General features: G+C 45.3%; 1 protein-coding gene across 9 annotated transcripts in view; it reads right to left on the reverse strand.

Annotated features, from left to right (window-relative positions):
* Positions 1-18,492, reverse strand: part of DIXDC1 (DIX domain containing 1) — a 523,962-nt gene that overhangs the window by 391,913 nt on the left and 113,557 nt on the right. Inside the window, exon 1 of one of the 9 annotated variants that reach the window (XM_069224996.1) lies at positions 15,314-15,840. The exons of 5 other annotated variants lie outside the window; for them this stretch is intronic. In XM_069224996.1, the coding sequence (XP_069081097.1) occupies positions 15,314-15,373 (60 nt within the window). In that variant the 5' untranslated portion in view covers positions 15,374-15,840. Of the gene's footprint in view, positions 1-15,313; positions 15,852-18,492 lie in introns of those variants that run through there. 3 more of the 9 variants (XM_069224987.1, XM_069224992.1, XM_069224997.1) reach the window with 3 other exon arrangements.

Genomic DNA, 18,492 nt, shown 5'->3' on the forward strand with positions numbered 1-18,492 from the left:
GTATGTAAAGATTCAAATATTTAAACAAATAACAGAAATACTAGAAAAGTTTCATTTGTACAGTGAATCGCTATCACATAGGCGTTTGAAAAAAAACCACACAAGTATAAAAGGCAAAAGCAGTTTTAGGTACATCAGACCGCTGTGAAATACAACATTAGAAAGATCAGAGAAACTGCAGTTGGCATCCAAAAATGGTTTGCTGGCTAACGATAATAACTCATGCTTAATACATTCATTATCGCCTTCCCAAATATTACAATTCCACTTCCTGTTATCATAACTAATGAGCTGGCAGCTACTTAGTTGCTTTTACCTTGTCTCGCGTGTTTCCATCTAATTAACACAGTTAAGGCCTCATGCTGTTTTTTAATGCCTCTTGTTTTTAAAACGGATTATTCCAGAAATCTACACCGTTTCACCTGTGGGATTCTATGATTAAAAACATAGCTGAAAAGTGAAACTCATAAAACTAAATTGCAATAAATATTTGCTAATGTACAAGGTATGTTTGCTGTGCGTTTTAGACCTTTGATCCATCGAGCAGCAAGCTAATCTTTTTGTTGTTGATATCAGAAGATTATGTAGAAGAAGATGGATTAGGGGACAAGCCCATAAATGTGGTGGATTTTGCATGCCGTTGCAGGCAACTTTACTGCAATAACAGGGCAACCCTCTCACCAAAGGTGTTTAATTGTTACCTGAAGCAACCCATCTTCAGTGCTTAATTTGAGCCTGTGGTTTCTGGGACTCGCCACCAACACTTAATTGTCAACACCAGCACTTTTGACAGTCTGTCAACATGGTGGTGCTGTTTGTGTAAATCACAGATGAGCACACAATTGTTTTTTATTGACTCAATATATGTTAAAATGACTAATACCTGCCACCCTAGCATTTCCTATAGCTTTAGGGGACTGGAATTGTCTGAAAGCAAAAGGGGCGGGCCATTGAGGATGACGAGCACTGAGGGGGGTGCTCAGCACTGCACCTCCTTGCTCATGTATGTTTGGCCAGATGTCTTGGGCCAGCCAAACACACATGTGCACTGTGCTTTCTCCAGCCCGGCACTGTGTTGCTGGGGTTGAGAGAGCAGGCATAGGCTCCCAGTCTGCCTGGGAGCACCCAGGCTGTGTGTTCTCAGCCAACCAATCCTAACACTGCTCTGGGCAGCGTCAGGATTGGCCGAAGGGCAGGCCGAGAGAGCCTGTGCCTACAGAGGAGTGGCGCGGTGGTGGTGGCAGGACGATCCAGGTAAATATTTTTTACCCCACCATCCCCGTGCGCCGCCCCACCCCTAAAAAGCACCACTCCTGCACAAAAGGCTAGGCTGGTTGCTGGGAGCAGCTATTGCATCTAAATATCGCAGTCTGGTTTTTAAATTCTAATAAAAAACAGCCCATGTTTAATTGTAATCTAAAACCCAGCACCATAAGACCTCCCACACATGGAGATCATAAAGGCTGATCCCATAACCTGGCACATCCAGACATTTCCCTCGGGGGAGGGGAACAGAAGGAAAGAGGCAGGATAGTTTATTTTATCTAAGAAAACCACGTCAGCTTGGTTGATCTTTTGTCAAAGACTCTGATGCCCAGAGAAACTGTAAAAGATAGTGAAATACAAACGTGCACAAACAAAACATGCTGTCTGTCTTTTTTAAATACTGGATCGTGTTCCAATCTTTTGCTCTTAACATAAAAAGATGCTTTTTAAAAATAATACACGCAGTACGTTTTATTACTCAGTGAGTGAAAAGAATACGTTTAAAATTTGCTACTCAAGGTAAATTTCCCAAAGCTTTAAAATGCCGAGAGAAAAAGAGAGCGTGCATTTTAACACAGACGAATAATTTCTCCTAAGGCCCCAAACATTTTGACATCATTTGAAAACACTAATTCCAGGTGGCCTATTGGCATGGACCTTTGTATCATATCTACATCGTCATACAGGAATTGATGCATGAATATAGAGATTGAGACTGCTCTAGGGAGGCCATTTCCCGGCCTGCGCCTAGAAGCAGCTCATTCTGTGGAGTGCGCTATGTTGCGCTCGCTCCCCAATGTCCTTTTTTGCCTCCTACTTTTCATCCTTCGTGCAGATTAACTGACCTTGTTTCTTCCATTGTTATTGTTGCCATTTTAGCACCCACGTCAGAAAAATCCAGAAACATTTGTTTCCAGACTTTCTTCACATTTCGTCACAGTGACCTCCATCAGCTTAGTTTAGAACCCTGATTGTGTACTAATGCGACGATCTTCGACAGTAACATCAGAAACTTTTTTTGTAAACTCAAAATATATCATTAGTTGAGAGGCAGGCCCAACAGATTATAGGACCACAAACCACGGGACTTAAAGTCGCAAACCTGCTCTCGTTGTTTTCCTCAGTCTTCTGGGGTAGATAAGTGCCTTTAGGGTCATGCAGTGAACCACAAGAGTATTCCAGCCAATGTGTAACTGGCGGATTGTTTCTGGAGAAGGGCTGGTGGGCAAACATTCCTCCTGCGGTTTTTACTAAGCTTACAATGTGCATGCTTACCAACATCTTAAGCGCAGTCTACCTAGATTTGCCACCTCACTCTTTCTCGTGCATTTTGAAAGCAGTAGTCTGTGAATAAGGAAGGGTGTGGCATCCTTATGAATTGCGGGATGGGGGGGCCTGGGAGGAGGTATGTTTTTGTGTCTGTGTGAGTCTCTGTGCGTTTATTTGTGTGTACCTATGTTTGCCACTTTGCTCAATATCCCAGGACATGATGCATTCTGGGAGACATCGCCGTGGTTTGCCTCCACCGAACGAATTCAACTGGCACTCCAAGAGACAATGTTTTGTAACAGAACTGCAGATGCAGGAACATAGTGGATGAAGGACCACATGGGGCAAATGTGCAATGCCAAAACCCCACTCAATTTAACTCCAGTCTATCCCACTCCAATCTACCCATTTCATCCAACCTACCCCACTCCAGCTCAATCTACTGCACTCCACTCAAATCTACCCCACTCCCCACCAATCGACCCCAGTCTACCCCACCCCACTCCAATCTACCCTAATCCACTCCACTCCAATGTACCCCAATCAACCCACTACACTTCAGTCTACCCCACTCCACTATACTCCACTCCAATCTACCTCCCTCCAATTACCCCAGGCTATTACAATTTACCCCAGTCCACTACAAGCTCCACTCCAATCTATTCAACTCCAATACACTATAATCTACCCCACTCCACCAAAATCTACCAGAATCTACTCCACTCCAACCTACCATAATATACTCCACCCCTCTCCAATCTATCCCACTCTACTCCAATCTACTCCACTCCAACCACCCCTCTTCAGGCGACTCCACTCCAACCTACCCTACTCTATTCTAACCTACCCTACTCTAATCCACCCAATCCACCCTAATCTACCTTACTCCACTCCGCTATTCCCCAATCTATCTCATTCCACTCCAATCTCAACTCCACTTTAATCTGTCCAACTCCACTTCACCCCACTCCTCTCCAATCTACCACACTCCACTCTACCCAATCTACCCACTTCACTTTACCCCAATCTACCACACTGCATTGCACTCTCCAATCTACCCCACTTCACCTCACTCCAATCTACCACATGCCACCCAAATGTATGCCACTCCAGTCCAGTCTAACCCACTCCATCCCAATCCACCCCACTCCAATCTACCCTACTCCACTCCACCTCAAATTACCTTTCTCTAATCTACCCCATCCAATCCGTCCCACAAACAAAAATCTACTCTACTCCAAACTACCCCACCCTCCTCCATTCTGCCCTGCTCCAATCTACCCCATCCCATCCCAATCTACCCCACAGCACTCTATCCAACTCCACTCCAATCTACTCCACCCTACTCTACCTCAATCTACCCCACCCCACTCCAATCTACCTCACTCAGCTCTACCCCACTCAAAACTACCCCAATCTACTCCCACTCCTTTCTATTCTGCCAAACTATAATCCACTCAACCTACTCAATCCAATCTATCTCCCTCCATTTCACTCCAATCTAACCTAATCAACTCCTGTCTACCAAAATGCACTCCAATTTACCCGAATCCACCCCTCTCCAATCTTTCCCAATCCACCCCCTTCAAAGCTACCCCATTAATTCCCACTTCACTCTAAATCAATCTACCCTACTCCTATATTCTCCACTCTAATCGATTCCAATCTACCCCAATCCACCCCAGTCTACCCCACTTACCCCAATCTACCCCAGTCCAATCTACCACACTAATCTACACAACCCCCCCACTCCTATCTACCCCACTCCACCTCTCTCCAATCTACCCTACTCCACTCCTCTCTACCCCCACTCCATTCTATGACCAATCTACCCACTTCAATCTAACCCAATCAACCCCATTCCACTCTACCCCAACCTATCCCATCCATTCCAATATACTCCACCACACTCCATGCCACTAACTTTTAACCATGCTGAACAGCGGCCCACCGATGTACATAATGGCTAAAACACATTGCCAAAGCCAACTGCTCTTGCATAGGCGGGACCTACTGTCTTTGCCAATGTTTGTTATGATTAGCAAATGTTATCCTACCCAAACTGATAAGTTTTCATAAAGTGTTCCATATTCTTTCTCCTGGAAATCCACAAACCAGACTAAATACTTCGCACCATTAACATTTTGCACTATTTCCAGAAACCAATGGCACCTGTTCAATTTTACCCTGATATTTGGATAGAAAAACATGTGCAAAAGATTATTTTTTAACTGATCAGTTGGTCCAAATGTTATTTTTACACTTGTCAGGCAGTGCAATTATAGGTGCAAAATTGCACCAGTTCACTCCATGTAATCTGAAAATGATGGTGAAAACTTACCCTAGTACCACTGCAATCTATCTAGTCTGGAAACAACAGTGTACATCTTCACCGGCACTTTCGAAATCCCAGGAATCGCCATAGTCAACAATACTAGGATAAGAAAATTCTATTTTTTTTTATTTTTTCTGAGTACTATTACAAATTATTTTGCTATATTTCTAATGACAAACAACACAATAGAAGTAATACTGGGCGGTAGTTGAGTGCTGACTTTTGGAACGAAAGAGAACTAATTCACAGGAAGATAGTAATATGGCCTGAATCACACAAGTTGGTAAGATTTGAAATTAAATGTTCTGTTAAACAATTCGGAGTTTTAGCCACTAGACCACTTATCTACCCAAATTTTAATTTAACTGAAGAACAGCCTAAACCTGTGCTCCTCGGAGGTGGGTGGCAAAGACCACCTGGCATTAGTGTACAAAAAATATCACAAGATTAAGCTCTTTGATCGCTGTGACTGCTCATATACCAATCCATAAGAAAGCAATGTTTTTTTCCAATAAATTGTTAAACAAGGCTTTGCTTGTGAAGGCTGGAGGTGGCAGTTTTAGACCTCACCTCGAGCCTACCAAGGCAGCCTGTCTTTTTTTTTTTTTTTTTTTAAACCTGTTGTGTACAATACCAATACTAGTAGTGGGGTTTGGGTCAAGGCCATTGCTCATGATTTGTTGGCTTTCCTGTTTATCTCATTTGCTTGCCATCGTTTTCTTGCATTTGTCCCTTCCTAGGAACATAGAGGCAGCGATCTGACTGGATTAGCAGTTTCCTTCCACAAGTTACATTCAGGTAACTATTTTTTTTTCTTTCAGTACTCTAAAGTGTTATGGTAGCTTTGGGACCCCTTGTTCAAGTCAGACATGATATATATATATATATATATATAAATATATATATATATATATATATATATATATACATATATCTAGCTAGGACCTAGTTTCTATAGAAAAAGTGTTTTTTGTTTTTTTGTTCTGCTAATACCTCTAGCGCCGTTTGTTGAATCTTCACAACATTTTCCCAAAAAATACAAAGCTCACTTCAGCATCTGTCTTAAAAATGTTGGGGTGATCTGTCAAGCGGGGTTTGAGAAAAAGAGGGGGTGGGTCCCAAAACACTTTTTCCCAATGCATTTTTCCATAGGGATTTCTAACAGGAATAGCGCCTGAACCACTGGACAGAATGACACTAAATTTGGCAGAAAAGTAGCTCTTGGTCCAGCAAGTACCCTTTTGGTTATTTGGTGTAAATGAGTTCAGTGTTTTGTGAGAAATTAAAGAAGAAACAAATTTGTATATATACGGATGCAAAGGCTCTGCAAACAATCGCGATCTCATGCTGAGATCTGATTGGCTGCCAACACTTCAACAAGGAAGTGCTGGATGCCATGTTGGAACTCGGCTTCCAGGTCCCAGAATTTTTTTTTTTAAAGAAAAGGGGCCAGGGAAGGGACCCCTTAGCTCAGGTGCCCCGGAGGGCAAAAAAAGTATTAAAAAAAAAAAAAAAAAGACTGGCGACACAGCGGATCCACTGATTTTTTTTTTTAAATCAAGCGCAGGCTCCTGCGCTTGTTTAAATGCAACCCCCTTATGGCCCAGGTCCCGGGGCATTGAAATTTTGAATGCGGGGGAGGCTGCCTGCCCTGCCCCCCCCCGCTGCAGCCCCGGGGACAGCCACCTTCCTGGGGCAGATTCAGTAATGGAGTGCCCCTGCAGCCTCAGGGAATCGCTACATCCCCGGGGCAGAATCAGTAATGGAGCGCAGGGGGGATAGCCCCCCCATTCCCCACCCGAGACCCGCCACCTCCCCAGGGCAGAATCAGTAATATAGTGCGGGGGCAGAGATCGGCCCAGCCAGGAAGGGCCAAGCGGCCCCCTCCACAAAAAAAAATATATTAACACCAGGCCCCATGGAATGGGGTCCCCAAGCCAAATTCGGCCAGGGGAGGGGGGCTGTGTGGCCCCTCACTCCCCCACAAAAAAAATGTAGAAGACTGGGCTCCAGGGGTAGGGTCCCTGGGGCTAATATCGAACCAGGGAGGGGGGCCATGCGGCCCCCACCCCCAAAAAAGACATATATTAACGCTGAGCCCTGGAGAATGGGGTCCCCGGGGCCAAAGTTTTCCAGGGGAGGGAGTACCGCGTGGCCCACCTCCCCCCAAAAAACATTCGGGATGTCGGACCCTAGGGGATGGGGTCCCCGGGGCCAAAATCAGCTGAGGGAGGGGGCTACACGGACCTGCGACCAATTCCCGCTGTGCATGGCCAAAGGTCTTGTGCAGCATGGGGTTGGGTGGTTACTATACATTAATCTAACCGAAGGCTGTCCAAGGCGATGGTTGGATTAACGTATAATAATGAAAAATTACTTTACATTAGAAAAAACATAAAATCTAATGAAAAAAACGAAGGTTACAGGGATGTTATAGTTAGGAAACAGAATTAAAAAAACATATAAATTCACTTGAAATCCCAAACGTTACAGGAACGTTAAAGTTAGGCTCACATTTTAAACTTAAAAAAACATAGAAATTCACTTGTTATAGTTATCTCAAGTAACTATAACTCGTGCCCTGAGGTATTTATAACCCTTGCCATGCACTGCTAATTACCCCACACATTACAGCACTCATAACCTCCTTCATAACATCATTGATAATACCAATGTAATATTTGCAGCAACATTTTCAACACAAAAACTGTGCATGGCGTGGGCATGAGTTATAGTTTACCTTAGAGCACGAGTTATAGTTACTTGAGATAACTCTAACAGGTGAATTTCTATGGTTTTGTACGTTTAAAATGTGAGCCCAACTATAATGTCCCAGTAACCCTTGTTTTTCAAATGACTATATATATATTTATATATATATATATATATATATATATATATATATATATATATATACATACATACATATATAAACACACATAGAGGGACTAAGGGACTCTCCCTCAAGAGAATGCCATCTTATCACACGGTGTCGTAAAGAGAACACCATCTCGACCATATGGTGTTGGCCATAGATTCTCGTGGTGACAGCTGACATTTGCACTTTTTGCTACATGAAAAACTCAGCACTGGACAGAATATGTATACATATATATATGTAGAATCAATCACGACTATGGATTGAACAAGTTGGGACATATGAAAAAACTGATGCCCTGAAGAAGTTGTCTTCAGAACGAAACATGTTGTCTGTAGCTATATTGCCCTTTATAGATATTTGTTATTAAGGAAGACAAAACAAACCATTCGACTGTTATTATTGCATGATGCTTCTGAACACTGGAATGATATAGAGAGCGTCCCGGTTAATTTTTTACTGTTTTTTCTGCCACAGCAGCAACGCTCATTTCAGCTAGTGCTATTCAGGAAGTGCTCCTCTCGATAACAGTTGGGATGGATTTGGATGTGCTGTTGCTTGTTCGCCTCAGCTGCTCTGTAAATCAGAGTAGGGGACTCCGACCCACATGATTGCATACACATCTTTGCAGGAGACTCATTAACCTAAGCTAACAATAAAAGAAGAGTACACTGCCTTATTAGTAAAGAACTCTCTGTGCTGTTTTTTAAGGTTGAGCACGCGCAAGCACTCTGGACAATGGTGTAATCTCTATGTGGGATTCTAATCACGCCCATGTCATGCCTGTCACTTTCATTAGTTTGTGGGCTTGCCCTTTAAAAACCGATTGATTCCATTTGTGAAAGGCATGCATACGTCATGCCTTTTCTGGTGTTTAGCCCTCCTCGAGCGCACCAGTAAACTACTGAAAACATACAAGGCTCCATGTTTTCAGCTGGTTTCTGGACTACTTTATCTTTTCATGTCCTGCGCAGCACGATCTCGCTGTGCAGAAGTCGAGCGCTTAGCATGACATCGACCCTGTTACATGGATAACTGCACTTTTGTCAGTTACATAGATAATTGCACTTTTGCCGGCAACAGGGATAATTGCACTTTTGCAGATAAATTTCACTGCAAGCGAACTTCTGTTTTCTTTTCTGTATCTACTTCACACTCATGGTGAGCATCGGCTCGCATTTGTGAAACTGTTTTACTTTTCATTATTAGTTTATGTGGCAAGAAAAGTCCGGTTAGGAGTTTACAACGCTAAATAGCTCTAATGCGAGCAAACGCGAGACCCGTTGCATTGCAAATGCTTGTTTCATGCTGTTACCAAGTTCCAAGAGGGACGTCTTCCAGTGATCTTCCTGGTCCAGGGCCAAGAGTGCATTATAATGCAATCTACGTAGCGGCAAAACCTCTCACCTGGTCGCCCACCCAGATCCCACAAACTCAGATCACACCAATTTTGCTTTTATGGAAGAATTGAGGCCGCAGTTTATTAGGCAATTTTCAACTTACAAGCGATCCTTCAACCACCATTTTCAATTCTTCAAAGAGCTATTGCCCTTCTTTTCATGGGTTTCTGAAGCACTGTGCCCTACATTCAGTGCCAGCCAGTCTGCCCTAGGTGCCTTACCACCTTGGGGTGTGTAACCATTAATTTGCATTCAGGGCAAGCGTCTGCTTCCAGCCCCAACCGGAACAAGCCTGTGCCCTCCTTGTCACGGCCCCAAGCACTGTGCCCTACATTCAGCGCTGGCCAGTCTGACCCAGGTGCCCTATCACCGGGTGACTCTCACTTCCGATGCATCCACTCAGTTCCTTCCGGGTAAGCGTCTGCTTCCAACCCAGCGGGGTGACCTTTCACTTCCGGCACCACCACACCTTCTTTTCGGGCAAGCGTCTGCTTCCAGCCCACTGAGTGACCATTCACTTCCGGTATCACTATTCATTTCAATCAGGGCAAGCGTCAGCTTCCAGCACAAGAATGAATTGATATCCTGGGTGAAACTTTCCACCCTTCTTTGCCAGTTGACCTAGTCACCTCTACACCAACTTCTTCCGGGCCACAGGCTCTGCCCTTGATTGTTTCCTTCCGGTTCAACATACAAGGCCATTGTGGTAGCCTGTCAGTACCACCCTGGGTCCTGACTGTCACCTGTTTGTGGCCTGTTCCCCTCCAGCAACCTGCCAAGTATGTACACCAAAAGGACCTCCTGTAAGTCTCCTATGCCTCTGCGACAGTTATCCCCTAGAGTACTCAATCGCTGCTCCTTCTCTTCTCTGTGGGTGGACGAGTGGGTGGGTGTCCTCTGAAGAATCCCCAGGAGAAAGAGGGCCCTGTGCCAGGCATCCGCAGTTAAATACCTTTCATGCCACATTCCTATCGCTAAATTTACGACTGGGCTGGACCCAGTGTCCCATTTCTTAACCACTAACCTTCCTTGCCTGCCTTATCTCCCGCCCTTACACCTGCCAAGTCCGGGTTCTGCTCCCTGGGGGATGGCCTCCACTAAGGCCCATGGTCCAGCCATATCCCCCCACCCAACTGGGTGGGGAGGCCGAACCAAGGGGCATAGCGGCAGCACCTCCCACCTGGTCGCCCACCTGGATCCCACAAACTCAGACCACACCAATTTTGCTTTTATGGAAGAATTGAGGCCGCAGTTTATTAGGCTATTTTCAACTTACAAACGATTCTTCAACCACCATTTTCAATTCTTCAAAGAGCTATTGCCCTTCTTTTCATGGGCCGCCGAAGCACTGTGCCCTACATTCAGTGCCGGCCAGTCTGTCCCAGGTGCCTTATCACCTGGGGTGTGTAACCATTTGTTTGCATTCAGGGCAAGCGTCTGCTTCCAGCCCCAACCGGAAACCATTCATTTGCATTCAGGGCAAGCGTCTGCTTCCAGCCCCAACCTGAATGAGCTTGTGCCCTCCTTGTCATGGCCCCAAGCACTGTGCCCTACATTCAGCGCTGGCCAGTCTGACCCAGGTGCCCTATCACCGGGTGACCTTTCACATCCGATGCATCCGCTCAGTTCCTTACGGGTAAGCGTCTGCTTCCAACCCAGCTGGGTGACCTTTCACTTCCGGCACCACCACACCTTCTTTTCGTGTAAGCGTCTGCTTCCAGCCCAACGGGTGACCATTCACTTCCGGTATCACTATTCATTTCAATCAGGGCAAGCGCCAGCTTCCAGCCCCAGAATGAACTGATATCCTGGGTGAACGTTTCCACCCTTCTTTGCCAGTTGACCTAGTCACCTCTACACCAACTTCTTACCGGCCACAGGCTCTGCCCTTAATTGTTTCCTTCCGGTTCAACACACAAGGCCATTGTGGTAGCCTGTCAGTACCACCCTGGGTCCTGACTGTCACCTGTTTGTGGCCTGGTCCCCTCCAGCAACTTGCCATAATTCTTTAGGATCGCATTGTAAGTACCGCCATGCCTTGCTGGGAGCTTTCGCTGCCAGCAAGGCCCCCCCCCCCCCAACTCCATAGGTGCGCCTCAATTCTTCCACTCTACGAATAACCTCTTGTATTCAATGATGCCCGTCTGGCATGTGTAGCCCATTCGGACAATGATAGTGTGGCAGCCGCAAATTAGGCTATGCTTAATCCTACCTACGGCTACCCCCAACAGGAATTTGGCCATGAGGCTGTTTAACCTTCACCTTGACAACTATATGCTATCTTGGGATTGAGCCCCTATCTAGGACCTCCTAGGGATGATCGCTGTTGATATCACATCTTTCACATCCATGGTTCTAGCCAACTCAGTGAAGGATTCCTTTATAATCTGAAACAAGTTGCCCCTACCGATAGCCGGGAGGTCATTCCCTCCCAAAGTGGATGATCAAAATATCTGAGTTCTTCGCCCGGGCTCGGCATGCCTGAATTTTTCCCCTGTAACCCAGGCCTTGCGAGCCATTCGACCCTTGTGTGCCAAAACAGGAAAATTGCCCTTCAACACTCCTGACCGTGTGCTCCCACTGGCCCATTCCACTCCTTGAACAGGCAACGACTCAGAGAACTCATCCAATTCACCAGTTTCAGGCATTAGTGTAGCCTCCTTGTTGTTCGATCCCTTTCCTTCAAGACTGCCACTGATGCATGCACAAGGGATTTTTTTTTTGTGCTATCCCATGACACCTTCATTATCTTTTGTTGTGCCTCTTGGTAGCACACTGATCAGCCTAAGTAAGTGTTTAGGTATTACCAATTATAAAATTTCCTATTGTGACTCCTCTATGTCCTTTGAACGTGCACTCTGGTAAGGGGGGTGGGGGGAGTTGCCGCCTCCGGGGTTTGTTCTCCAGCCTGGTAGTTCACATCCTGGGTCACCCCTACCAGGACCTGCCCCGTCCTCCGAGGCCAGACCTAAGTCGACGCTGTGGGGCACTCAGGGCTCGTCTGATCCACATCCCTTTTGCAGCTGACCTAAAATGAAATAGGCGTTAGCATAATGAAAGGTGTAAGTGTTATTGGTGTGTAAGTGCGGGCAGCTTCGTTATATTCTGACTAGTGAAACCTGAAAATCACTGGGGTAATGGAACGGACTTAAGGGTGCGTGCACCTGTAAATGCTCAATGAGGAGACTTAAGATCTGTCCCACTTCCTTTCCCCTAATCAGCCCCACTAATCCAACACTTTACTTAACCCCATCCACCTTTCTATTGGGCCTCAATTATGAGAATGGAACAAGGGGGTCTGTGGGCATTTACTGTATAGCGAAAAGGTGCATTCTAAAAATAGTGAAGTGGGAGGAAGGGTTGGGGGGTATAAATACTTGGAAATACAGGTGGGCTCAGTCCATCCATACTAACACCAGAGATAATCCCCAGGAGAAAGAGGAGCCTGTGCCCAGCACCCACAGTTAAATACCTTCCATGCCACATTCCTATCGCTAAATTTACGACTGGGCTGGACCCAGTGTCCCATTTTTTAACCAGTAACCTTCCTTGCCTGCCTTATCTCCCTCCCTTACACCTGCCAAGTCCGGGTTCTGCTCCCTTGGGGATGGCCTCCACTAAGGCCCATGGTCCAGCCATATCCCCCCACCCAATTGGGTGGGCAGGCCGAACCAAGGGGCATAGCTTGGCTAGCGGGAATAGCTGTTCATTGAGCCTGTCTATATCATGAACATTGTTCCGAAAGTGTCATCTTTCAAGGTTTCTTTAGCCCTCAGGCTTGGGATTCCAGGCCAGGCCCTGGTCAGGCAGGATGCGAAGCGCTTTAACACTTTGAAGTAAAAGATTCCAGAATGAGAACGCGTTGTGAAATGCGAGACTGCCGCTTCCGGTCAGATGACCTCCCTTCTTTTTCAACACTGACTAGTTTTAAACCTCATTTCTCCCCCCACCCAGTATGCCCCCCACACACTCACGCTCATTCTTCACACCCAGAAAGCCTTCGGCCGCGCTCGTCGGACACGTGCAAACAGATTGTTGCAGCAAAAGAGCCAACATGCCCCAGAGCAGCGGGTCCACATTCCAAGCACAGGGCTCCTGTTACACGTACTGGAAACCGCGTGAAAAAGCCTCTGTCCTCCTACTTACAAGGCATTTGAACTGACTAACGCAGCAGCTTTTCGTGGTACACGAACAATGTGAATTTCACAAAGTGCACCGCCGGCCAACTCCGCATCAGCAACAAAGTTTTCCATTGTCCAGAACTGGCAGTAGGCTTCAGTTTTGTTATAGTACCGTAATGTACTGAGCTAAGTTGTATATAACGTGTACATGTTACATCCTTATCTCACATAAACGATGATACGCGTTGTACGGCTCCTACAGAATAACATGCTTTTTAAATAGATTTGTAACACGTTATGGCATGGCTTATGTTTGGTCGTGTGTTCTTGTCTAGGTTACTGATATGTCCTAGGGTATGTAGTGTATTGTGTGGGGGAATAAATCACATTGTATGCCAAACTAGGCCAATTCTAATTGCGTCAAGTGTTGTACAGGGTTGTGTGCAGTCACTTCTATTTACATTTAAGCTACCACAATAGTGTTAACAAAGAAATGCAATGTCACAAAGACAGCATAGGTGAGAGAGGTTCAAGAAATGACTAAACATGCATAATTCCCAGGTTATACACTTAGGAGCGAGAACAAAGAAGGTTATCACACACCATAGTCTAACCTAACATAAAAGGACTACCCAGCCTACAGAAAAAAAACAATTCACTTCTTTGAGTCCTGTATCTCTAGCAAGTACCACCAACAGACATGGTAGAATACACTTTATTTGATGATGTCAGCTGGAGTTCTATATCTACTGTGACTTAATTCACCCCGTGGCTCCTTTTACCCAAACTAATCCAAAGTAACAAACACTAGCACCATTTAAGATTACCTAAAATAATTAACATGAACTAGAAACTAAACCAACCCAAGGAAGCTGCAAACTCCAAGCTAAACTAACCTAAAATCAGCTAACCTAGGCTTAGCAAAGATAACGTAAAGTAAACTAATCTAAATTAGTGTAGGCTAATTTTACCACAGCTGAGGTAACCCAATCTAAAATATGTTTACCTAACTTAACCCAAGGTAAACTAATCTCAGTTAACCTAACCCAAATTAATCTAACCTGACACCAACTAACCCAAGCTAACATAACCCACTGTAGCATAAACTAAAGTAACCTGGCTAAACTAATCTAATCCAATGTAAACTAAGAAAAGCAAATAAAGCATAAAATGACCTAACCTAATCCAAACTAAACCCAGCTAAACTAACCGAATGTAACCTAACCAGGGTCAAATTATACTAACCCAAGCTAAGCTACCCAAAGTTAAGGTAACAACCACACATCAAAGTATTTCAACTTAACCTAACCACTACTAAGGTAAGGTAACCTCCCAAACATAAGGTAACCGACACTAATTTATTTAAAATAACCCAGACTAATTTGTGTAAACTAACTTAACGTAATCCTATTTACAGTAAAGTAAAGTAAAGTAACACAAGTTACCCTAGCCATAGCTAAGCTAGCCTAAGGAAACCAAACCTATCCTAAACTTAAGGGTAAAGTAACTTAAAGCAAACTAAAGTACTCTAACCCAAACTAAGTTAACATGAGTTAAACTAAGCTAATATAAAATAAGCTATAGTAAAATAAGATAAACTAAACTAAGCTAACCTACCATAAAATAACCCACGATAACCCAACCTGCGGAAAAGTAACATGCCCCAAAATAAGTAAACTTATTTTAAATTAAGTTACAAACTATCCTAAATTAACCCAGTCTAGAAATCGTGTTGCATGGTATCGCTTGGCACAGCCTGACAGAGCACAGATTAACATTACGTAGCAAAACAGCATAACACAACGTTGCCTAGCATAACATATCATATTTTCACCTACAGTAATGCATGGCAACATAAAATAAGTACATCACACCATAATATGGCATGAGCAAGTGAGGCACAAGTTGGTACAAAATGTTACTGAAGTCTTTGTAGGGTGTATCTACAAGTACACATCTTATGGCCTGCTGCGGACAGGTCCACTCTGGGATAAGGAACTATATGGTGCTGTACGAGCTTGTATTCACAGGAGAAGCCTCTTACCTCGGTGAAGCCTTCCTGCAGGATGTCCTGCAAGCCTCCTCTTGCCAGGCAGGCGAGCATCCTTCACGGCTCGCAGGGGCCGCTCACTGGCCCCAAAACCACTTCATGGGGCCAGGTCCCCAGCCCTACAAACGCCCTTATCCAAGTCTACGGCATCTCACTTCTCCAAAGAGACCATCCTGGCGAGCCCCTGTGTGCATCTCCGTACAGGTCCCCGGGTCGGTCCCTCTCAGGGTTGTCCTGGGCAGACCTGGGAGCTGCCCCTGCTCTGGGCACTTCTTATGTGCAGCTCCTCTCACGACGCAGACACGGGGACCACCCTGCACTGTGTAGATGCTGGTATCAGCCGGACTGTGAGTATGGTGTGTAACTTCTCTCTGCAGTCCCGTGGGCTCAGCTCCTGTGTGCAGGGCGAGTGATGCTTCCGAGGCTCCTCACTCAGCAGACCAGTCTATGCTCTGCAGAGGGAGGTCCCGTGTGCAGCCCCGGTATTCAGTGCAGCTCCTCTCCTGACACAGGACACCAGGCAGCCGGCACTGGGCATGCCCAGCAACAGCCCGGCCGCATGTCACCCGTTTCTGTGGCAACCCCGGCTCACAGGATGGAGAGGCCAGAGAGCAGCACATGGAGCGCATTAGAGCAGCCGTTAACTGCCGCCACCCCCAGGACATTTCCGGCAAAGCTCGAGTGTGCTTTTACAAACGTGACTCAAGTTAAAAACAGCGCGCCCGCGTTGTCTTCGTGGAGTTTGTGGACTCCTGTGGGACTGGTAAAACAGCAGGACTGCAATGCGCCTTCTGTACAGACATCTCCGTGTAAGCGGAGACAGATAAGGGTGAACCTACCCTGTGAAATAACGAGCCTGCTGCACAGACCACCGAGTTACCGACAGGCCATGTGTTTGAATTCCAGCAATATAGATCCGTCTAAGGCTAGTTCGATTGAAATATGTCCGTCCAGCAAGTCTTAGATTCCAAACTCGAAGTGAAGCTCAGTGTAAGTTCATGGCCTGCTGAAGGGGCCCGTTCACACTCTCGGTGACAGGTCCGATTCGATACCATAGCCCGTCAAAGCGCTTCCGCAGAAGCACGTGGATTAACCGTGGATTAACCTACAGTTCACAGATTCAATTTACAGATAGCGGATTCCGCGCCTGCTGCAACCGTGCTCTGTTACCACATTTATGTGTCCCGAATTCACACTACAGACACAGAATGTACAAGTGAATAGATGTAATGATTGAAGGTGGGTGGTGGGGCACGGTAAAATAAAGACATCGTGCACAGTACAGGAGTAATTCTCTCACACTCTCTCTCTCTCTCTCTCTCTCTCTCTTTCTCTCTCTCTCTCTATATATATATATATATGTTATGCACCATAGGTTAATATCACTCAAAACAGTGGTACTAAATTCATGGGCAGTCTAAGGATAAGGAGGCAATGCCACACGGATTCAAACTAGTTGCATATAGTTGTATTTATTGCTATGTATTGTATTGCATCATTTTAATAGCGCAGCCATGTTTCATGTCAACATCTGAAGCGCTTTGCAGAGCAGGGCTCAACAGTTCTGATTCTGTGGTGCCTGAATGAGAGAAGGGTGTTGGTAGCGGGGTCATCTAGTAGTGTTGAGTACTGGTGTCTTGCATGATGTCCAGAGAGTGTGCTCCAGACCTGATGTAGTGGCGCATGAGTGTATTTTACGCATGTGGTGGATTGAAGGATAGGTTCTCAAGCTGCTTATACAAACCACTTGATGATGCAGTCCTAGAGGCACCTGAGTCAGATTATGGGAAGAGCCAGGATTTAACAGCTCTTTTGAACCGCAAATGGTATTTGAAGGATCTGATTTGATGTGGCTGTTTATTCCAGAATCTGACTGTCTGAGAAACACCTGCCTCATATGCAGGTTTTATGGAATGTAGGAATTATCAGCAATGGGATCTTCTTTGATTGTTTGTCTGAGTCATGTTAACACACAGATCTCTGAGAAGCTTCATTAGACTACGGAGACAAAAAATAATATAACATGATGCAACTGCTCACAAGTAGCGTAACAAAAACTAGAGTAAAGGGGTGAAAAACTAAAGTCTGGGAATGACACAAAAGAGAAGGATATATGGATAGCAAGGATAAATCCAGAGACCTTTCAGGTGTGGGGGTGATTGTGGTAAAATTAAACACAGTAATTCAGGACTTACATAGCTGCATAGAGCACTCAGACACTTGGCTGTGACTCGGCAGGAGCTACACAGCAGTACAAAAATGAATAAATACAAAATTACATTAAAACAGCGGAAAGGGATACACATGGCAGAGTTCCCTGGCAGCCAATTCGATCTATAAACACTAAAGCCACATGTGGAAAGTCAGTGCATTAGTTACAGTCAAGGCCATGAATTATTCAGGACTGAACATGATCTTTGTTTGCATTTACTCATGGGACTCTTCGAAGCCAGGATGTAAAGCGGAAAAACACACCAGTCGCCAGGCTTAGGGGGCGTCTGGCAAACTTGTGGCCTGGTATGCATGCATATCTTATCCTTCTACTCCAGTCAAGAAGAAACCACTTCCTATGCTTGTGCTGTTAAGTCTATAGCGCTAGACCTTATGGTTATCTAGGGGCATTTCTTCGATAAGCTTAGCTTGAAATCTTCAGGATGAGGGCAGTATAGTGCAGAAAGTGAATTTTCAGGCACGGTAAGGCCTTCTTGCTTTTGAAGAGGTGCATTTTTAATCTCTGGCAGAACCAGGTAACAGTTGGGACAGCTGTGATGGCGAGAAAAAGAAAGAAAAAAGCTCTGCGATTTTAGAATGTTTGTCCTCTGTGGGCTTAGTTTTGCTTTGTCATCCCCCTTGAGAGAGGACGCACACCTACGGTTGTGTGGTAGGGTGTAGAATTGATGGGTTACTCTGGAAGATGTCACATAACCCATCTCTACACCAACAAGCAGAGGAAGTGTCCATAACCCAAAACTCAACCAGATACTACCAAAAATAGGTCATGTGGAATCAAACACATCGCCAGACACCATCAAGTACAGGCACAGTTTTAATCAAAACATCAAAGGACATATTTACAAGAAACTGGCGCATGCTGAAGGGCCAGTTTTCTTGCGTCGCCCCTCTCCACCTAACGACACCATGGGTGCTTCATATTTACAATAAGGTGCACCATG

Source organism: Pleurodeles waltl, chromosome 3_1 (assembly GCF_031143425.1).
Source record: "Pleurodeles waltl isolate 20211129_DDA chromosome 3_1, aPleWal1.hap1.20221129, whole genome shotgun sequence".
Classification (NCBI taxonomy): Eukaryota; Metazoa; Chordata; class Amphibia; order Caudata; family Salamandridae; genus Pleurodeles; species Pleurodeles waltl.